At 45.8% G+C, this 15,981-nt stretch overlaps 1 protein-coding gene across 1 annotated transcript in view; it reads left to right on the top strand.

Annotated features, from left to right (window-relative positions):
• Window positions 1-13,641, top strand: part of LOC106586540 (ephrin type-A receptor 6) — a 256,053-nt gene extending 242,412 nt beyond the window's left edge. Inside the window, exons 11-18 of the mRNA XM_045707380.1 lie at window positions 1,036-1,164; window positions 1,810-1,995; window positions 6,019-6,080; window positions 6,232-6,441; window positions 7,279-7,428; window positions 11,332-11,525; window positions 11,650-11,799; window positions 12,801-13,641. Coding sequence (XP_045563336.1) covers window positions 1,036-1,164; window positions 1,810-1,995; window positions 6,019-6,080; window positions 6,232-6,441; window positions 7,279-7,428; window positions 11,332-11,525; window positions 11,650-11,799; window positions 12,801-12,915 — 1,196 coding nt within the window. The 3' untranslated portion in view covers window positions 12,916-13,641. The remainder of the gene's footprint in view (window positions 1-1,035; window positions 1,165-1,809; window positions 1,996-6,018; window positions 6,081-6,231; window positions 6,442-7,278; window positions 7,429-11,331; window positions 11,526-11,649; window positions 11,800-12,800) is intronic.
• Window positions 13,642-15,981: the final 2,340 nt, after the last annotated feature.

Here is a 15,981-nt window from a genome sequence, read left to right as displayed (position 1 = left end):
TCTCTCTGCCTCTCTCTCTCTCTCTCCCCCTCTCTCTCTCTCTCTCTCTCTCTCTCTCCCTCTCTCTGCCTCTCTCTCTCTCTCTCCCTCTCTCTCTCTCTCTCTCCCTCTCTCTCTTTCTCTCTCTCGCCTTCCTCTCCTGCATACTTCTTTCCTCTTCAAAATCCATTTGAAGTCCTCTATGTGTCCTGCCTTTTGGCTGAATCTAGTTACAGCTCTTTCTCTCTCCACCTCCACTGTCTTATCCCTGAGATGAGAGGGGGGATAGAGAGGGAAAGGGTAAGAAGGGGTAAGGCGGGGTGATTCATGAAGAGAAAGGTGCAGATAGACAAAAAGGGAAATGACTCGGAAGGAGAAGGAGATAGAGAAGGGGAGGGTGAAAGGGATGGGGGGTTGAAGCCAGTGGTAGAGGAACAGACAGACAGCAGGATGAGCTCTGAGATAGAAAACACACCCAGGAGAGTCAGGCTGGCAGGGCCCCTTACTGCCTAGTGAGTAAATCTGCTTCCTCTCTCTCTCTCTCTCTTCCTCTCTGTCTCTTCCTCTCTCTCTCTGTTAACAGCTTGCCTTGACTCCATACAGACTGTCTATGTGTCTCAGAGCTATCCTTGCCCTGCTCATCAGTGGAGGACAGAGGACACTTTCTCCTCTTCACTTTCCTCCTACTTCTCTCTGTTGTTCTCTTTCTTCCTCCCTCTCTTTCTCTCCAGTGATATATTGATGTATCTCTCCAACCTTCAGAGTTTAGTTTCGTCCAGAAGTGGATGTTTTCGAGGTTGATTGTGTCTTCAGGTTACTGCTGGAGCTCTGTTTTGCATGACCATGGATTGTTCTGTTTGGAAAGAGAGGGAGACTGATATCTCACAGCTAGAGGTTAGCAAAAACAAGAAAGGCAGAAGGAGGCAGGTAGCAAAGTAACCAAAGTCAGAAACCAGTCTCTCCTCTCTTGACCTTTGTCCCTGGAATTCATTATCTTCTTCTCTTCTCCTCTTTTTGCTTCTCTTGTTTTGTCTGTCTTTTCTTGTCCTCCCTCAGCTCTCCCGTTCCCGGGGGTAAAGGCCTATGTAGATCCAGACACCTATGAGGATCCTACCCAGGCTGTCCATGAGTTTGCCAAAGAGATCGACCCGACCCGGATCCGTATAGAAAGAGTTATTGGAGCAGGTAGGTGCACTATCCTCAATTATCAATTCAATTCAAAACGCTTCATTGGCATGGAAAGAACAAGCAAGGTATGGTATCAATATATCTACAGTACTGTTTATTCTCTACCATTACAGAAGCTCCTTTAGACAGTGTGCTCTATATATACCCTACTGGGTGTGAAAGGGTCTGGCATTTGGGTGTGATATTAACATAGTGTAATATGCCATATGAAGCAATCTGTTTTCATTTTACAGAAAGGAAGTTAATCATATCTCTCCTATACAGTAGAAAGCTTATGCTCTCTCTCCCAGCATCTGATTTAAGTGTTATTTCTCTCTGCTCAGTATAACAATCTAAAAGCCTAACACACACACACACCCTCACAGGGGGGAAATTAAAACTGTTAGAGTTTCAGAGAACTGAGGAGAGACTATGAATAGATTTCAGGGTGGTTCTAGAGAGTTTAATCATTCAGAGAGTTAAAGGTGTTGTGGAGTTGTCTCTGCACTGCAACAGTGCCCACCAGTGGTTTCATATTGTTACTGTGTGTGTGTGTGTGTGTGTGTGTGTGTGTGTGTGTGTGTGTGTGTGTGTGTGTGTGTGTGTGTGTGTGTGTGTGTGTGTGTGTGTGTGTGTGTGTGTGTGTGTGTGCGTGCATTCCAGGTGAGTTCGGGGAGGTGTGTAGCGGTCGTCTGCGGATACCGGGGAAGAGGGAGATTGCCGTGGCGATAAAGACACTGAAGGGTGGCTACGTGGAGCGCCAGAGGCGGGACTTCCTCCGAGAGGCCAGCATCATGGGACAGTTTGACCACCCAAACATCATCAGGCTGGAGGGCGTGGTCACCAAAAGTAAGGAGGATCATGGGAATTGCATGGACAGATAGACAGATGGAAGTGTGTCTTTATGTGGGATAGCTGCCTCTGACACAGGGACTGAGTCATTACAACCAGCCATTCCCCACTACAGCACAATGCATAGCAGCCATTCCCCACTACAGCACAATGCATAGCAGCCATTCCCCACTACAGCACAATGCATAGCAGCCATTCCACACTAGTCTACTGTTCTGTAGAGACACCTGTGTACTTCACACACTCTGTCACTTTCTCCATCGTTTTCTCCCTACTATATCTCTCTCTTTACTCTCAGACACTCCTCTCTCCCTTTCTCTCTCTTTTTCTCCCTCTCTCTCTCCATCTGTTGTTTTCTTCTCAACCTCTTCAGAGACTCATTAAAAGAGAGAGGTATCAGGGTGTGACTGTATCTTACCTGAACAGAAACACCAGGTAAAGCTCCACACTCATCACCACTTGACACTCATTCTTTTCTCTGGATGGGCTTCTGTAGAGAGAGAGAGAGAGAGAGAGAGAGAGAGAGAGAGAGAGAGAGAGAGAGAGAGAGAGAGAGAGAGAGAGAGTGTTTACGTAGAGAAGGCAGATTCTCAGCTACTGACCTGATAGAGAGAGAAGTGTAATCTGGTCAGCACCAAGGACAGACAGCCCCTGAACTCTGCAAGCCTGTTGCTCCATTCACCACTTCTTCTCTCTCTCTGCCTGGCTGACTCCCCCACAGAGCTCCTTTCAGGTCCTGGCTGGCTAACTGAGTCACTGGAGTCAAATAGCAGGCCAGGGATATCAGCACCAAGGTTATTTCACTTCACTGAAATGGCTATTTGTTAACTGAAACTAAGTCCTCCAAAAAGTGTGACGCAATTGAAATAGCACATTTTACAGGAAACTGAGTAACTATGACAATGAGGCCTAGTTCTAATTCAAACATGGCAGGTCACGCATTTTAACCTTCCATCCCGTTTCTTTTCTCATCTCAGATTTGATATTCCGATATTACAGCCTCACAGCGGGCCTGTCGTTACTGCCAGTCTGTTGGGCCAATTACCCAGATTAACAGGATACTGTAAGGAATAAACAGAATGTCACTTTAGCGTGTCTAAACGAGCGATTGGCAGAAACCGTCAGCTGCCTGTGTGGCTCAGGGGCTGTGAAATGTCTGATGAGTTTGAACAGTGGGGTTTCCTATAGTGTTCACTCTCATTTATTACCATGGATCCATGACACTCACTCTGTGTCCTTGATGGGCTACACACAAATCAATGGGCTCTGAAAAACATTGTTTTATTATAAATGTGTAGTTTTATGGATTTGGCTGTATGATTTCTAATGAAATACATCTGTCTGCTGTCTTTAATCCATTATTAAACTATATTAAATTGCCCATAGCTCTCTTTCTCTCTCTCTCTCTCTCTCTCTCAGCAATGTTGTGTGTAATCTTGTAATTAGTGCAGTCTGCAGCACACTCACCCACTGGGGGACCACAGAGAGGAGATGGGTGAACCCATGGGAGGCAGGTGGAGACCTCTGTCTTCAACCCCTCTTCTACTCCTCTCTTATGTCCTTACTCCTCAAGCCCAGCTCCCTCTCTCTCGCTCTGCTCTTACCTTCTACTCCCTTGACCTCCCGCCTGTCTTCCTCTCCTCCCCTCCGGTGTGACTAAAGAGTGATAACAGTGGCCAGTAATTAGATCAGGCTGTTAATCAAACAGGATGTTAATTAATCCAGTGGTGGATTACTGTCCACTCTCCCAAGGCCTATAGACCCTCACAGTGAACCAGCATGCTAAGGCTAATCTCTCCCCAGGCCCATAGACTCTGACCGGGAACAGCATGCTAATGCTAAAGGGAAACGCTAATCTCTCCCCAGGCCCATAGACTCTGACCGGGAACAGCATGCTAATGCTAAAGGCTAACGCTAATCTCTCCCCAGGCCCATAGACTCTGACTGTGAAACAGCGTGCTAATGCAAATGTGGCCAGCAGGTAGCCTAGAGGCTAGAGAGTACCAACCCTTGCATTTAAACCCCAATCTGCTCCAATGGTGCTGTACCATGGCTGACCCTGTGCCTCTCAACGTTTGAGTGTCTGTGGGGGTTGGGACAAAATTCAATTGAACACAAAAATGTAGAATGAAGTATCTATTCTATCCTCTGGTTAATCTCTTATTAACCACTGTATGGAGAGAGTGACTCCACTCTGAGTCCTTCAGCAAACAGGGATTACCGAAACACAGAGAAACTCTTCCTTACGCTCTTCTAAAAAATATTGACACAATGGTGATCTACCCAGTATGCAGAAGATAACTTCTGCTTGGGATTATAGTAGTATTACTGTAGTGCAAGGTTCTCCAACTCCGGTCCTGGAGGCCTACTGGGTGTGCAGGCTTGTTAGCCATATCTCTAACATATTCCAGCAAACATGTCCACATTGGCACGATGTGTCCCCAATGGGGGCAAAAATATTGGCCCCTCTTAAGCTGCCTATATTTGGCCGATGTGCCTTTGCTCTTCGGCTCCACATTGGTCCCCAAGGCATTGGCCCAGTGTGGGCAGCCCATATCTGGTGAGGGCAGCCCTCACTTTGCCTGTAATTAAGCCCATCTTTTCCCAACAAACATGCCCACATTGTCACGATTTGGGCCTGATGCGGATTAAAATATTGGACCTATGTAGGTAGGCTGCCCACATTGGACCAATGAACCTTTGCTCATCAGCTTTACATTGGCCCCAAAGCAGGTGGCCCGTAGGGCAGCCCGCACTTCACCTGAGATAAGCCCACCTTGTTGGTTTGCCTTCCAGGTATGTCATTTCAGAAAAACACTAAAGTTGTTACAGACTTCGTCATTGGCAGTGAACAATATCATTCATTTGTTGATGTCACACAACGGAACACCTCAACTGGAACGACACTCTCAGTAACGATTTCACCAAAATACCTTGTGAACTTCGAACTGTAAGGTTCTATCTGAAAAAATATGATTACGAGATAATTGGCTTTAAAGATCTGAGCACTCATTGTTTTGAATGGTGTCAGCAGTTTTTATCTTGAATTCTTTTTTAACTTAACAACATGAATTGGGGTATTTGCAAGCCATGCCCCCACATATGCTAATGAGTCATTGCCTCTACATTATGAAGTAGCTGGGCTTGGTGTGGGCTAGCCTGTGTTGTGCTGGTGTGGGCTAGCCCGTGTTGGACTGGTGTGGGCTAGCCTGTGTTGGACTGGTGTGGGATAGCCCGTGTTGGACTGGTGTGGGCTAGCCTGTGTTGGACTGGTGTGGGATAGCCCGTGTTGGACTGGTGTGGGCTAGCCTGTGTTGGACTGGTGTGGGATAGCCCGTGTTGGACTGGTGTGGGCTAGCCCGTGTTGTGCTGGTGTGGGATAGCCCATGTTGGACTGGTGTGGGCTAGCCCGTGTTGTGCTGGTGTGGGATAGCCCGTGTTGGACTGGTGTGGGCTAGCCCGTGTTGTGCTGGTGTGGGATAGCCCGTGTTGGACTGGTGCGGGCTAGCCTGTGTTGGACTGGTGTGGGCTAGCCTGTGTTGTGCTGGTGTGGGATAGCCCGTGTTGGACTGGTGTGGGCTAGCCTGTGTTGGACTGGTGTGGGCTAGCCCGTGTTGGACTGGTGTGGGCTAGCCTGTGTTGGACTGGTGTGGGCTAGCCTGTGTTGGACTGGTGTGGGCTAGCCTGTGTTGGATTGGTGTGGGCTAGCCCGTGTTGGGCTGGTGTGGGCTAGCCTGTGTTGGGCTGGTGTGGGCTAGCCCGTGTTGGGCTGGTGTGGGCTAGCCTGTGTTGGGCTGGTGTGGGCTAGCCTGTGTTGGGCTGGTGTGGGCTAGCCCGTGTTGGGCTGGTGTGGGCTTGATGTGGGCTAGCCTGTGTTGGGCTGGTGTGGGCTAGCCCGTGTTGGGCTGGTGTGGGCTTGATGTGGGCTAGTCCGTGCCCACCGAACACCCAGATAGGGCCAATGGGGTCATGTTTGCTGGGATCTGACTGACCTGGTGGTGCTGTGTGTTGTGATTTCAGGCAGACCTGTGATGATTGTGGTGGAGTACATGGAGAATGGATCTCTGGACTCTTTCCTGAGGGTGAGAAGCGAAGAACAATTGTTTTCTTTCTTTTTCTTTATTGTTTATTGATTTTCAATTATAAACAAACAAATAGACATCACAAATGAAAAGCTCTCTCTCTCTCTCTCTCTCTCTCTCTCTCTCTCTCTCTTGTCCCTCTCTTTATTAGACGCATGACGGCCAGTTTACAGTGGTCCAGTTGGTGGGCATGCTGCGTGGCATTGCGTCGGGCATGAAGTACCTGTCAGACATGGGCTACGTCCACAGAGACCTGGCCGCCCGCAACATTCTGGTCAACAGCAACCTGGTGTGTAAGGTGTCTGACTTCGGCCTGTCCAGAGTCCTGGAGGACGACCCAGAGGCTGCTTACACCACCACGGTAACTATGTTCTCTAACCTACACAAACCTACACAAACACAAACAAGAGAAACACAAGTCATATGTTGCTACTTTTATTTATTTCTCTGCAAAACTTCCATAAATCCTCTGTTGTTCTTTCTGTCCTCTTTCTGGAGTGTATAGTCTGTGTGCTTCAAAGGAAACACTTCCACAGTGTTTCAGTGGAAAGTTAAAGCACTTCTCTGACTGCCTGGCCTCCTGGTGACCTCTATTCTCTGGTTACAGAGTCACGCTGAGGGGAAGTGGTGCTTTCTGGGGTCTGGAAAAGAGAGAGGGGAAAGAAAGAGGGAGAGAACAGAAAAGGACATGTTGCTTTTGGGGGCATTCACGGGTCTGTAAACCATTTTCCACTCGGAAGGACTTTGGTTTGGTAGGACTAAGGGGCAGGGGGTTGGGTTACAGACAGAATACACGCTAAGGATTTGTGCCGACTGGTGATTTTACTCTGCCCTCATTTTAAGAGAGGGGGGGAGAAAGAGAGGGAAAGGGAGAATAAAAGGGAGAGAGGAGGGAGGTTAGTTCTGCTGTTAAAGCACCTCAGAGCTTTTACTTGTACCTTGACACAAAGTCTCAAACTGTGAAAATGTGTGTGTACCTGTTAAGAGACTTCAGAAAAGTGCAATCACACTGTGAGACTGTAGCATATGGTCTATAAATGGCACATATTTCCTCAAGCATGTATTGTTACAAAGCAGATGGAACCTCGGTGTGTGTGTGTGTGTGTGTGTGTGTGTGTGTGTGTGTGTGTGTGTGTGTGTGTGTGTGTGTGTGTGTGTGTGTGTGTGTGTGTGTGTGTGTGTGTGTGTGTGAGAACAGGGAGGTAAGATCCCTATCAGGTGGACAGCTCCAGAGGCCATCTCCTACAGGAAGTTCTCATCAGCCAGCGATGCCTGGAGCTACGGTATCGTCATGTGGGAAGTGATGTCATACGGGGAGCGGCCTTACTGGGAGATGTCCAATCAGGACGTGAGTTGTGAATGAGGTCTTCACTATAAAGAGCAATAGTAATGCCGTCTTTTTGTAGACACTAACTCTACCATGGTTCGTTTTCCAAAGCCTATGGGGAAATTAATGTTTTTTTTTGTAGGGTTTTTGAATAAATGATGAAAATAACATCTGTGGTAAACATAGGCTTAGGAAATCTTATAAGTGTTGTTGTATGCTGTAGTCTTCATCAGCTAACGTCACTTTTTGTGAATTGTGAAGCTTTTATGTAATCAAAACAAGCACATAAGCACTTAAAGGCTTCATAATTCCTAAAGTTCATGTTAACTGGCTGATATTATCTCATGGAACATAACGTATACAGTAAGATCTCCAAAGCATATGTTAACCTCAGACCTTATTTTCTGCCTTTATCCCAAAACCACACTTTTTTCCTATTCATTTCCCCCATAGGAATAGCCGAACGAACCAAAGGTAACTAATTTCCGTGTTTTAGGACTACAACCTGGCGAGTTCTATGGTGTTAACCTGGGAGTCTTAATGGGGATTGTGAAAGTCCTTTCTTATGAATCTCCATACTGTATGAGTTGAGTTGAGTTTGAGTTGAGTTCATTTGTATTGTTACAGGGACAGTGCACATTAATCAACGTTTCAGTAAAAGTGCCGGTTTTAGCCAGCCAGCTAATTTTCTACCGCAGTCCCTGGGCAGGTTATTAAAACAATTACAATGAGCACATGCAGAGCAAAATAGAACAAGCAACATGTAGCATGCAGACAGAGAAACATAGAACAAGCAACATGTAGCACGCAGACAGAGAAACATAGAACAAGCAACACGTAGCACGCAGACAGAGAAACATAGAACAAGCAACACGTAGCACGCAGACAGAGAAACATAGAACAAGCAACACGTAGCACGCAGAAAGAGAAACATAGAACAAGCAACACGTAGCATGCAGACAGAGAAACATAGAACAAGCAACATGTAGCACGCAGACAGAGAAACATAGAACAAGCAACATGTAGCATGCAGACAGAGAAACATAGAACAAGCAACATGTAGCACGCAGACAGAGAAACATAGAACAAGCAACACGTAGCATGCAGACAGAGAAACATAGAACAAGCAACATGTAGCACGCAGACAGAGAAACATAGAACAAGCAACACGTAGCACGCAGACAGAGAAACATAGAACAAGCGACACATAGCATGCAGACAGAGAAACATAGAACAAGCAACACGTAGCATGCAGACAGAGAGACATAGAACAAGCGACACATAGCATGCAGACAGAGAAACATAGAACAAGCAACACGTAGCACGCAGACAGAGAAACATAGAGCAAGCGACACGTAGCACGCAGACAGAGAAACATAGAACAAGCAACACGTAGCACGCAGACAGAGAAACATAGAACAAGCAACATGTAGCACGCAGACAGAGAAACATAGAACAAGCAACACGTAGCACGCAGACAGAGAAACATAGAACAAGCAACACGTAGCACGCAGACAGAGAAACATAGAACAAGCAACACGTAGCACGCAGACAGAGAAACATAGAGCAAGCAACACGTAGCACGCAGACAGAGAAACATAGAACAAGCAACACGTAGCACGCAGACAGAGAAACATAGAACAAGCAACACGTAGCACGCAGACAGAGAAACATAGAACAAGCAACACGTAGCATGCAGACAGAGAAACATAGAACAAGCAACACGTAGCACGCAGACAGAGAGACATAGAACAAGCAACACATAGCATGCAGACAGAGAAACATAGAACAAGCAACACGTAGCACGCAGACAGAGAAACATAGAACAAGCAACACGTAGCATGCAGACAGAGAAACATAGAACAAGCAACACGTAGCATGCAGACAGAGAAACATAGAACAAGCAACACGTAGCATGCAGACAGAGAAACATAGAACAAGCAACACGTAGCACGCAGACAGAGAAACATAGAACAAGCAACACGTAGCACGCAGACAGAGAAACATAGAACAAGCAACACGTAGCACGCAGACAGAGAAACATAGAACAAGCAACACGTAGCATGCAGACAGAGAAACATAGAACAAGCAACAAAACAAAATACATAAAAGCAACAAAGTGTTTCCACACCTCACAAGATACAGACATGGAAAGCAGAAATACACAGCTAGGGATTATGTTCACTAGTCTGATTGGCCTTTAGCCATGTCTTTATGTTTTTGTGAAGGTGTGATAGGTGGTGCAGTTGTGTGTGTCTGATGGCAGTGTGTTCCAGACATGTGAAGCTCTCACAGAGAAAGCAGATTTACTAAAGGTGCTTTTCCTTAGGAACTATACAGTCACCTCTCATGGCAGACCTTGTGGATCTGCTGCCATGGTTTTGGGTTTTCTGTTTAACAAAAGTACTGAGTGGAGGGGGAGCTGGGCCATTTAGGATCTTGAATACAAGACATACGTCAGCGTATTGCACAAGATTTTTCCAACTCAGGATCTCATGTTTTCCGAGGATGTAACAGTGATGACGGCTATTGGGCTTCCTATCAAGCACTTTGAGAGCCTGTTTATAGACAGACTGAATAGGTTTTAATGTTGTACAGCAAGCTTGGGTCCAACCAGTCAAGCAGTATGTTCAGTTGGGGAGTATCATAGATTTGAAGTACAGTTTTGCTACCTCTGTAGTCAAACAATTTCATTTGAATCGGAAATTAGCTAGGTTGAATTTGGTTATTTGAGTTACCTTTTTCACCAGCTTTTTAAAAGAGAGTTTGGAATCAAGTAAGATGCCAAGGTACATGAAATCAGATACCACCTGGAGCTTCTCCCCTGACACATAGACATCTGGCTCAGTGGCATCAGTTGTCCTCTTTGTGAGGAACATGCAGACTGGTTTTTTTCACATTGAGATGCAAACATGAGCCACTTTGTCACCTGGACCATTACAGTAGTGAGTTCTTGTGCAGATTGTTGTTTGCTCTTTGCATGCACATATATCACTGTATCATCTGCATACATTTGAACTTCAGACCCAGTGCAGACGGAAGGTAGATCATTAATGTACAGGCTGAACAGGAGGGCCCCCATTATTGACTCTTGGGACACGCCCACATCATAGCTGAGAGTGGGCGAAAGCTCATTAATCACTCTGATACACTGGGTTCTGCCTTCAAGGTATGATTGGACAGTTTTGTGATGAGAACCTCATGGTTAACAGTATCAAAAGCTTTCCTCAGGTCTAGAAATACAGCCCCAACAACACCCCCTTTGTCCATCTTGGACTTCACATTTTCCAGAAGAAAGCAGTTGGCCGTTTCTGTGGAGTGTTTTGCTCTGAAGCTTTGAGATTGCAGTGTAGACGGAGAGACAGAAAGACAGACATACTGAGGGAGATGTGAAGGGAGAGAGAGAGAGAGCCACTGGCCAACGGAGGGGTTTAAAAGTTGTGGATTCAGACCCTGTCTGAGTGACCTCACGGTCTCAGGTCAATTGGGGGATAGATGGAGGGGATTCGTCCCGTCTCCCTGTGGAGTGTGAAAGCTCCTTGGTAATCCCCATCAGCACCTCACATGGCATACACACACAGCCCCTAGCTTCATGGGGATTTGTGATGCTGGGGAATTGCTTAGAAGTGCTTTCCAAGACAAACGCCACCGCCAATCCTTGACTTCTGCTGCCTCTGCCTCCTCACCCCTTCCTCACTCCCTCCTCACCCCTCAGCCCCATCCTGCCTCACCCGTCAGGGCTCAGAGAAGACATCAAGGCTACAGGCTAGCTGAAGGGGCTGTTATATTCCCACAGTCCCTCTAACACACCTTTGAGACATGCTTACTGTAGCTCAGATAATACTGGCGTTGTAGAGACATAATGGCTGGATGACATGAAGCGAAAAGTGTGTGTACTGACTCTCTCCCTTCATCCACCCCTAGGTGATCCTGTCCATAGAGGAGGGCTACCGCCTCCCTGCTCCTATGGGCTGCCCCGTGGTTCTACACCAGCTGATGCTACACTGCTGGCAGAAGGAGAGGAGCCAGAGGCCCAAGTTCACTGACGTGGTCTCCTTCCTGGATAAGCTGATCAGGAACCCCAGCAGCCTGCTGGCCCTGGTGGAAGATATACAGGGGTACAATTCCATTCATTTCATTTAACAGACGCTCTTATCCAGAGCTACTGATGGCACTAATTTCACTTGCTAGTGAAAGTTTTTAGTTCTTATTATATTCTATTTTGTTTGATCCATCTGTCAGTCTAGCAGAGTCCCCAGGAGAGGTGGTGGACTACCCCATGTTCATCTCCATCGGGGATTGGTTGGATTCCATCAAGATGAGCCAATACAAGAGCAGCTTTGTGGCAGCAGGATTCAGCACACTGGACTCTGTGGCCCAGATGAGCATTGAGTGAGTGGAGGACTGTTCACTATCTCAAACATTACCCTAAAGTTACTCTAACTTCAACTAAACATTACCCTAAAGTTACTCTAACTTCAACTAAACATTACCCTAACGTTACTCTAACTTCAACTAAACATTACCCTGACGTTACTCTAACTTCAACTAAACATCACTCTGATGTTACTCTAACTTCAACTAAACATTACTCTGATGTTACTCTAACTTCAACTAAACATTACTCTGATGTTACTCTAACTTCAACTAAACATCACTCTGATGTTACTCTAACTTCAACTAAACATTACTCTGATGTTACTCTAACTTCAACTAAACATTACTCTGATGTTACTCTAACTTCAACTAAACATCACTCTGATGTTACTCTAACTTCAACTAAACATTACTCTGATGTTACTCTAACTTCAACTAAACATTACTCTGATGTTACTCTAACTTCAACTAAACATTACTCTGATGTTACTCTAACTTCAACTAAACATTACTCTGACACTGCCTCCCAATCTTATCCTTCCTTACCTTAAGTTAACCCAACAATTTCCCTTAACCGATTTTGTGTGTGTGTGTGTGTGCTCATGTGTGTCTGCCGTGTGGTGTGTGTGTGTGTGTGTGTGTGTGTGTGTGTGTGTGTGTGTGTGTGTGTGTGTGTGTGTGTGTGTGTGTGTGTGTGTGTGTGTGTGTGTGTGCTCATGTGTGTCTGCCGTGTGTGTGTGTGTGTGTGTGTGTGTGTGTGTGTGTGTGTGTGTGTGTGTGTGTGTGTGTGTGTGTGTGTGTGTGTGTCTGCCGTGTGTGTGTGTGTGTGTGTGTGTGTGTGTGTGTGTGTGTGTGTGTGTGTGTCTGTGGTGTGTGTGTGTGTGTGTGTCTGCCGTGTGTGTGTGTGTGTGTGTCTGCCGGTGTGTGTGTGTGTGTGTGTGTGTGTGTGTGTGTGTGTGTGTGTGTGTGTGTGTGTGTGTGTGTGTGTGTGTGTGTGTGTCTTCTCTCCCCCCTAGAGACGTGCGGAGGATCGGGGTGGTGTTGATTGGCCACCAGAGGAGGATCGTCAGCAGCATACAGACCCTCCGACTGCAGCTACTACACCAACAGGAGAAGGGCTTCCATGTATGAGACCTTAGAACGGACAGACAGACAGACGGACAGACAGCCACAGCCTGTGCCTCAGTCTTCACCCCTCAGACAGACAGACAGACCGTCTCAGCCTGGAGGCCTCTCTCAGACAGACTACCACACATTTGGACCTCGATGCAGAACCTCAATAAAGCCAGACTGTTTTGTACACCTGAACCTGCTTCAGCCAGAGACAGAACAGCAGAGACAGGACTCTGAGAGACACACTGTCCCTGGCTCCCCCTGGGGAATGTATGCCTTGTTGCAGCATCAGTACTTATTATACAGTAGAGCTGTAGATTTGAGAATGTACATTTTCTCTCCATGTTTTTGTGACCATGATATAGCTGCTAACAGATGAGCAATCAAAAGGATTGTCCTTAAATAATATGATGTGAATTATTTTGGAGTTTGATAAGTAAGCGTCATCATAAGGTATTCTTGTTGCATTATTTAACCTCTCCAGAGTATCTGGGTATGCTAATACTTGAAGAAAACGAAGAGACAGTTTTTGAAGTGCAGAGGATTTCTGAATGTTTTAAGTGTATAGACAATTTATCGATTATAATCCTAAACTAATATTTATATATGTGCAGTCCTGTATGTGAGCGCCCTAGTAAATCTGGATGTTATCTCTTTATTTACCATTTTATCGAAATCAGCAATATATGCAGTCGTCTCAGTAACTAAGATAAGAGAAATAAATAAATGATACTCTCTTATGGACCTACAGACATTGAGAACAGATTGTCAGCAAACCTCAACAGACTGTGTAACATGCTAACATGCCAACTACACAGGGCAGTCGTGCAATGCTAAAGACTTATGGAAGTTGTTGGATTTTTTTTGTTACAGTATATAGTATGAGGGGAACTCAAGGCTGTTGGGCATACAGTAGTTGGTTTCATTATATGTTTTTGTGGTCAAGACTCACGTGTATTCCAAGATAGAGAGAGACAGAGGTATGTTCTGCAGGTTGACAGACACATAGAGACAGCAGCACCAGAGTAATATCTCTTAGTCTCTAGAAGGCCCTCAACAGCATTATAATAACCCATGAGCCTCTCCAGATCCACACTAACGCAGGTGGTTCGGTGAACCACGAAAACATATGCCTGAAACTTGAAGACTTGCATTAGCTAATGCTTAGGCTTTAACTCGGCAGGCTAACATAGTCTTGTGGAGCACAGATGACCCAGGTTCAAACCCAGTTGGTCACACACACACACCTACAATACAGTATGCAGTATGTTCTGGAGCAGAAGTGTACCTGAGGAGCCTGTACGGCAGTAGAGGCTGGTGGGAGGAGCTATAGGAGGACGGGCTCACTGGAATGGAATCAATGGAACCCTATCAAACATAATTGGAACCACGTTTCACTCCATTCCAGAATTCAATTCCAACCATTACAATGAGCCAGTGTAACCGATGTGAAATGGCTAGTTAGTTAGCGGTGGTGCGCGCTAATAGTGTTTTAATCGGGTGACGTCACTCGCTCTGAGACCTGAAGTAGTTGTTCCCCTTGCTACTCTAACTTCAACTAAACACGATGGGTAACGATGCTTCTTGGGTGTCAGTTGTTGATGTGTGCAGAGGGTCCCTGGTTCAAGTCCAGGTTGGGGTGAGGAGAGGGACGGAAGCCAAACTGTTACACCAGTCCCCCTATAACTCCTCCAACCAGCCTTCACTGCTATACAGAGTAGGAGGAATTTGCCCCCAGACACTGATCTAACGTCAGTTTGATATTTTACCCCCTAATGGTTGAGGTAAGAATTGAGGTACGCTAAGCTGATCCTAGATCTGTGGTTCGGAACAACTTCTAAATGGAGCTCACCTGTCCAGCAGGTGTTCACAGACAGAGCGTTCAGGTGTCCCTCAGAGGGGAGGACACACACACACGCTTCCCTCCTCCTGGAAGGAGAGATTAGATCAGGCTGTTTAGCATGTCTTACTGCTGAGCAACGGGAGAATGCTCTTTTGTACAAAGTACAAGTATACTTATAATTCTTGTATTTTATTTTTCTATCATTTCCAGAGAGACGTGGTAGATCTTGCACACTGTAAGAGGCAGTTTAAAGTGGATATTTATTTGCAAATAAAGGTGAACAGTTCTGGTGGTTAGAAGTAGTATTTTTATTACTGACTGTTTCATTGTATGTAAAGTGTGTTCTGATGCATTGTTTAATGGAACTGTTCTATTAGATGATGCCTCCCCCGGTACTGTTCCATCAAACTATGACTCCCCATGAAAGTATTGTGTCCGCCAGTGGCATAAGGTACTTTTTTTGCCCTCAAAGTAGCCTGTGAGGCAGCCCTTGTTTAAGCAACTATGCCCATTCTTCCACATCAGCCAATCAAATTCAAATACAGTAGCAAACGTGCAAGCCCGCTCCAGCAAGAATAACCATTTTCCACAGTGACATTCACAGCTAGCGCATAAAAAAGGTAAGCACATGGCATCCAAAAACACTGAAAGAAAACATATACTACTGACTAACCTATAAAACACTGAAATGGCTAGACTATTTCCAAATTATAAAGGCTGACATACACTGTAGATTTGCTAAACTGCTTTGCTGGTTAGTTACCTTTTTAAAGGAGCTAACTTAACTTGCTAGCTTGTTGCTGGCTATTTAGCTAATGTTTTTAAGCTAAATACCTAATGCAGCAAGTACAGCAACTACTTTTACTAACTGCTTAGCTAGCTATTTTCTCTAGAGCAATGAGCTAATATAGCAAGCTGCATATTCATCTAACTAACACAATCGCAGGCTGGTAAGGATGAATAGGTTCCTCTCAGGCTGGTGTATAATAAAGGCTCCTCCCAGGCTGGTAAGGAAAAATAGGTTCCTCCTAGGCTGGTAAGGAAAAATAGGTTCCTCCTAGGCTGGTGTATAATAAAAGCTCCTCCCAGGCTGGTAAGGAAAAATAGGTTACTCCTAGGCTGGTGTATAATAAAGGCTCCTCCCAGGCTGGTAAGGATAAATAGGTTCCTCTCAGGCTGGTGTATAATAAAGGCTCCTCCCAGGCTGGTAAGGAAAAATAGGTTACTCCTAGGCTGGTGTA

The sequence above is a fragment of the Salmo salar genome, chromosome ssa25 (genome assembly GCF_905237065.1).
Source record: "Salmo salar chromosome ssa25, Ssal_v3.1, whole genome shotgun sequence".
Classification (NCBI taxonomy): domain Eukaryota; kingdom Metazoa; phylum Chordata; class Actinopteri; order Salmoniformes; family Salmonidae; genus Salmo; species Salmo salar.
Note: the sequence above shows the minus strand (reverse complement) of the source record. Positions and strands in the feature narration are given on the sequence as shown.